Here is a 6,577-nt window from a genome sequence, read left to right as displayed (position 1 = left end):
TTTGGTTACAAAATATTGTTTTTCTAAAGGTGGGGATAGTTTGACAAAAAGTGTTCCATTTAGCAAACGATCTGAAGTGTTGTGCTACTTTGGTGTAGGGTTTTGACAAACCGGGCCCTGTTTTCAAAATTGTGCTTAAGCAATCGTAAAAAACTGTAATAAATCCATTGCCTGCTCATTCTGAAGTCCTCACACGCATAAACACACTGTACACACCTGCCCTACAGGTACAACAAACACACATTACATTATCCTCCTGAGAGCCAGCTATGGGTTTTTGTCTCTGTAGTGGACATTATATTTGAGTGAGTTTCTCTGAGACTTCACATGGATGATGTCCTATAAAGAGCACATTCAGGGCTTTTCAGAGATACCCAATGTGTGGAAGTCTCACCACTCTGCTCTTTAAACATGGCTGACATTAATTTAGTGATAAATTGTACAGCCTTATGGAAATATGATCATATTTTGTAATCATTTAAATCTGACTCATTTTCAAATTGTTTGTCATGAATCAACATCTCAGGAAAATGTTATGGGGTGTAGAGGACACCAGGACTAAAAGCATGTTTATTACGCATTTTGGGAGACATAACAAATAAATAGGGAAATAAATTATATTTTATAATTTATTTCTATGAAATATTAGATATTATTATGAAAATCTGGCCAATTATTACTACCATTAGTACACTTCTTTTTTCAACATGCTGTCCTATATCATTTATTTACATATTTAAACGTCATTTCAGTTATCTCTTAATTTTCACTCTATTAACATATGATGTCTTGCCTTATGGTAATAATTTTGACTGGTGAACAAAACGAATCGATGCATCTTTTTTATTGCAACGCTTCACTGAAATGAATCTCCGAGCGAACCGATTCTCGGAAATGATCCAGACTTCAAAGAGCCACCGACGAAGTTCTCGCTCTGCGTCTCCAGCTCCTCGGATGCTGATTGGTCCAGCAGTAGCTCAACGCATCACTCCTTTGACTCGCTTTTGCTAGGACAAATCCATTTATGTTATTTACAGCAGTTTTATTAAATGATATGACAACGAATACATAAATAAACATTAAAAATTAAACATTAAGTAAAAATGAGTTATAATTGAAACAGTACTTTAAATGTCCACAGGTCATCTAAGGGCCACAATTCACTGAGAGCCACCTTTATATTAAAACACATATTCAATGTATTTGCATGGTATAACAATGTTTTTCAGAACATGTGACAAATACCATGGTACTCACTGGCAGCCCATGGTGTAATGCACAAAAACTTCATGTACCGTAGTAATAACAAATATACCATGTTTTTGTATTATAGTAGGCTACTGGCTTACAAAGTACCGTGGTATTACGAGGAAATACCATCACTGTGCCATGATTACTAATGTTTTCCAAAAGAAAAGAATACCATGGTACGTACCTGCCCTGACAAACAGCGCCATCTCGTGGAAAAACAGCCCTTAAATAATGTTACAGTTTTTTACGATTGCTTACACACTAAAATTAAACTTTTCCAACAATTAGCAAAACCTTACACTCAAGGAGCAAAACACAAGGCTAGATTTGCACAACTGTAAGCACATATTTCATACATGTCCACTGTAGAGGACACCAGGACTAAAAGCATGTTTATTACGCATTTTGGGAGACATAACAAATAAATAGGGAAATAAATTATATTTTATAATTTATTTCTATGAAATATTAGATATTATTATGAAAATCTGGCCAATTATTACTACCATTAGTACACTTCTTTTTTCAACATGCTGTCCCAACAGCACATTAATATGCAAATTAGATACAGTGTATAGATAACATTGTGTTTAATGGGCAAACCAGTTTATGGAAATTTTATACACATATTGCATAAAGAAAAATGGTATATCAAATCATTCTATTATATCTTTTATAACATAGTTGAGAATCATCCTTAAACAATTTTTTCTTTTTAAAAAAAAATCCCATCGCTTTTGCTTTCTCATGTCTATTCTATAGGTCTATTCATGTCATTTTACTCTAGAGAGGACATAGCATAAAATATGAATACAATATTATTTTTCAAAACTTTTATTTTTCCATCTTTTTCTTATGCTTTAAACAATGTAATGACATGAAAAAAAAATAGTAACTTCACAAAGCTTTTTTCTGGATCTCAGGAGGATATCAGAATGGACGCGCCTCGCGTCGCGTCGCGTCACGTGACGGCGTCGCGCAGTGACGTCACTCTGACATGGCGCCAGCACTGGCGGCGGACCTTTGGTCTCCCGGTTGAGATGGAGCAAAGTTTATTCAAACGAGGGGAAGTTGACCTCGGATCCCGTTAAAACCGAGACCTAGAAACATTTCCCGCGATCATAAGCGACACACGCGTATAGAGGACAACATGGAAGAAAAACAGCCGTGTTTTGATAAGGCGCTAACGCTAGCTCGTTTGACCGGTGCGGCGGGTGGTGTTTTGACAGCTCGTTAATTAATGTGCGTATAAATTATAGTATGAAACGATTGTAAACTATCAGTTTTAGTTTCCAAGACATATATGTATTTAGTTGACTCGTAAACGTCCTGCTGGTTTTTGTAGCTGCGACACCGTCAACGCTAAGAAACGCTACGTGACGTCACTTCCGTAAGTACCGTTACAGTATCATAACACAGAAGTGTCTGACCCCATGATATGAAGAATTATGTGCCACGAACTTACAGAGTACTCCAAGATGCTTGGAATAGCATGGGATTGTGATTTCTGTGGTATGTGTCTATTACCATCTAATATAGTGTGGTAAAACCACAGTGCTTTATTGTAATGTCTTTTTACTAAATATTAAGCCAAGACACAACAGCTGAACAGGGTAAAAAATGTAAAACTACATTAAGACACACTTCATTTGCAGGTTTTTTGAAACCTCATGTTTACAAATGCAAATGAGGCATTGTCTAATTAAATGTGCACTAATTTGCATACATTTCCAGAACAGAAACCTGAACATTGGATGAAGCCAGGTTCACTTGTTGACGCATTAGAGTTAAAAGTATTTGCAGAGGGGATTTTGGATAGTTTTTAATCACGCCATAAATATGGTCAACAGCCATAAAAAGCACATTTTTACACACTTTTTTTAGGAAAAAGCAAATGATATAAACCCCTCTGTAAAACACGTCGAACTACAGATAGGAATAAAACTAAAGATTGGTGCATGTAAGTGAGATATGTATTGGGAATGATCTGCAGATGCACTGAAATGTATATTTTGGATGTTTTCTTTCTACTCTTCTGAAAGAAGATATGTTATGGAAACAAACTAGGCCAAAATCTCAAAATGTACCAGTGCATGAAAAAACAATGATTTTGCCTGTAGTGCTAAAAGCGAAACCACAGTCGTTCAACAGTTCCTGTGCTAATTTGTGAACTATTCAAATCATTACCGGTCAGTTTATAAAGTGCTTAAAAATCTTTTTCATGTGGTTAACTAACTTCTGACAGTGTGCTGATGTGAGCTTTTACCATGATACACTGGCAGAATGATACTAAAAAGACAGAAAATACTAAAGATGGATTAGAGGAATCTCAGACTTGTTATAATGAGTAATAGTCCATTGGTTTATTGATAAAGCCTTCAGTTCTGCTGCTGGTGTCGCTGGGGAACTGATGGATGAATGTTAATCGGGCATCTTGACAGAGTTTAGACTTTTAACAGAATATTTCTCACAAACATTGACTCATCTTCAAGTCATTCTGAATGAGAATTGAATATAGTCCACAAGTTGCACACAGTATTGATGTCTTTTGTAATAAATTTTTTTGACATCCAGTAACCTTTAATTTTCATTGTATGGGAAAAAACAGAACAAACATTTTTCTTTTGTGTTGCACTGAAGAAAGAAAGTCATACTGGCGTAGTGATGTGTGGATGAGGAAATAATGACAAGGTTTTTTTGTTTTGGGTGAAATTCTAAAGATGACTCTTCTTAAAACATTTGATCCAGTGTAAGATTATTAGGATTAAAAGTTATTGGGTTAGAAACCTATACCTTTAAAGTGGTTTTAAGTCAACATGAGACATAAAGGATGGACAGGCTAATGTGGAAGAATATCAGGCCAGTTATCAGAGCTGTCATGCTATTGTGTTATCACTACATTGTATTTGTATTTTTGTTACAGTAAATGGTTAATCATGTGTTTTTATGGCTGGAAAAAAAACACATTTAGTTATGAAATATATGGAACTTGATTGTTGTGAATTCTGCCGATGTAAATACATATGTCACTTAGGTTTGTAAGTTTAAGATTTGATGAAATTGTGAGAATAATTTATTTTAGCATCACTGAGATTGTAGTTTTTATTAATATTTTGAATCAGTTATTATTTTAATTTATTTTCCCTTTTCATTTTCATTTGAGTTAAAATTTTTGTAATTTTGTTATGTGTTTTTGTAATTTTTAAGTTATTGTTATTATATATTTTTTTCAGTTTTAGTTAAACTTAAGTTAAAATCAAAAATATCAGCAGAGCAAGTACAAATCTGAACAAAAAGGTTCTTTTTGTTTCCTGATGAAATTACTTGCTTTAAGTAGTAAACTGATTTAAAACCAGCATTTCATGTTGACATTTACAGCTTGTCCCAAGTCATAATTGATTTGAAGTTCAGTTTGTTCTCTTTGGTTCATCAGTAGAATGTCATTGGGCTTTTTGTAAATGTCTGTGTTGTTTATCAGCACTTCCTCTCAGTGCACAGACTGAGAGACGTGGAAGTCTCTTAGCATTATCTAAGATATTATAACATCATCTGTAATCTGCCAAGGATTACTCGAGACTTCTGTTGTGAGATTAGCTGTTACCTCAGACAGAGCACACCAGCACTAAACGACATACAGCACTGGTCAGGGATCAGATGTGTCTTTACAGTGCGTTTGGTGACAGATCAGCCAGTAAAAGCCAAGACAGTGGGTTTTGTTGGCTTAGACAACATTACATCATATCCTGTTTCACTCGTAATTGTTCCACATCACAGAAGTAAAATAGGTTGCAAATGCTGTTACATGTTGCTGAAGTGAGTCGACCTTTTTCCACTATTTACTTCTATCGCAGCTCATGAGTTTTTGTGATGATGAAACTTAACTAGGGTTGCAAAGGAGTGGAAAATTTCCGGTACATTTCTGGAAACTGTCCAAAAATCCCTGGAATATTCCAAAAAATCCTGGAAAGTTTCCAAAATTTCTGGAATATTTTTCCAAAATTTACTGGAAATTTTCCACCTTTTTGCAACCCTAAACTTAACCGAATTAATATTGATCTATATATTTATTTGTGTATTTCAGATTTGAGCCACAACAAGTGTTTTCAATGGCCACACAATGAAGGCTCAGCTTCAGATAACAGGTGAGCTTTACAAAGTGATCTCTATTTTATGTTATTGCAAGACATTTGTTGACTGTGTTTTTCTTTGCGCTCATTGCGATGTAGCCCTAACATTTTGTTGTCAGATGAATACTTTTAATACATCTGTGATTATATTTGTCATCTTTTGTCAGTTCTGTCCGCTAAGCTTCGGGACAGTAAGAAGAACTGGTTTGGGCCCAGTCCTTATGTTGAGGTGTGTGTGGACGGCCAGTCCAAGAAGACGGAGAAATGCACCAACACTCACAGTCCCAAATGGAAACAGTCTCTCACTGTGTAAGAATGAAATACGTACTGAAATAAGTTACAGAACAGATCCAGGATCAATATTTGTTATAATTATATTCTCTCTCTCTAGACTAGAAATTAATGTTATTCTGATAAATACTATATTAAAATGTAATGATTTTTTGCCGTTATTTATTTACTTTTATACTATTTATTAATATTTTGAATGAGATTTTATTTTGATATTTTCACTTTTCATTTATATGTTTAAGTTTTTGTTTTGTATTTTGTCATATTATTTTTTTTATATTTCTTTTAAACTTTTATTTCAGTTTTAGTAATTTTAGTATTCAACTTAAATTTAAAGCAATATTTCAGATTTTTTAATTAATATTTATTAGGGATGCTCCGATCAGGATTTTTGCAGCCAATACTGAGTACCGATTTCTTGTCATGGTGATCGGCCGATACCGATGCCGATTCTGATGCTTCAAGCTTTATACAGACGGTTTGATCGGGCGCGCGCGCCTGGCCCGAAGTTAACTTCCGGTCTGTGTTTGTTTATCAGTCTGGCTATGGCACCGGCTACAAACGTAGTTAAAGTTAAAGGAACACTCCACTATTTTTGAAAAAGTTAACTTCCGGTCTGTGTTTGTTTAACGGTCTGGCTATGGCACCGACTACAAACACAGTTAAAGTTAAGGCGATGAGTAAACTTAAGTTGGGCTCAGGTGGTTGTGCTGTGGGATGTGTTTCCCATACATTTATTTATTTGTGGCGCTTGCCACAATATCAAAACTGACCGATTTTCCAAAAGGCTTCTTGAATAAACATGAACACGTTAGGCTACTGCACGTTTAAAAATCAAAACGAGGCGCTGGTGTTTTTATATCACTGTATTTCTGAAGGAAGACTATCTTTAGAAAATTTTCGTTGTA

General features: G+C 34.9%; 1 protein-coding gene across 1 annotated transcript in view; it reads left to right on the top strand.

Annotated features, from left to right (window-relative positions):
- Nucleotides 1–2,213: 2,213 nt before the first annotated feature.
- Nucleotides 2,214–6,577, top strand: part of itcha (itchy E3 ubiquitin protein ligase a) — a 20,166-nt gene continuing 15,802 nt past the window's right edge. The window contains exons 1-3 of the mRNA XM_016552660.1: nt 2,214–2,649; nt 5,331–5,393; nt 5,546–5,687. Coding sequence (XP_016408146.1) covers nt 5,369–5,393; nt 5,546–5,687 — 167 coding nt within the window. The 5' untranslated portion in view covers nt 2,214–2,649; nt 5,331–5,368. The remainder of the gene's footprint in view (nt 2,650–5,330; nt 5,394–5,545; nt 5,688–6,577) is intronic.

This window comes from Sinocyclocheilus rhinocerous, unplaced genomic scaffold (assembly GCF_001515625.1).
Source record: "Sinocyclocheilus rhinocerous isolate Xijiao unplaced genomic scaffold, SAMN03320098_v1.1 scaffold795, whole genome shotgun sequence".
NCBI classification, from domain to species: Eukaryota; Metazoa; Chordata; class Actinopteri; order Cypriniformes; family Cyprinidae; genus Sinocyclocheilus; species Sinocyclocheilus rhinocerous.
Note: the sequence above shows the minus strand (reverse complement) of the source record. Positions and strands in the feature narration are given on the sequence as shown.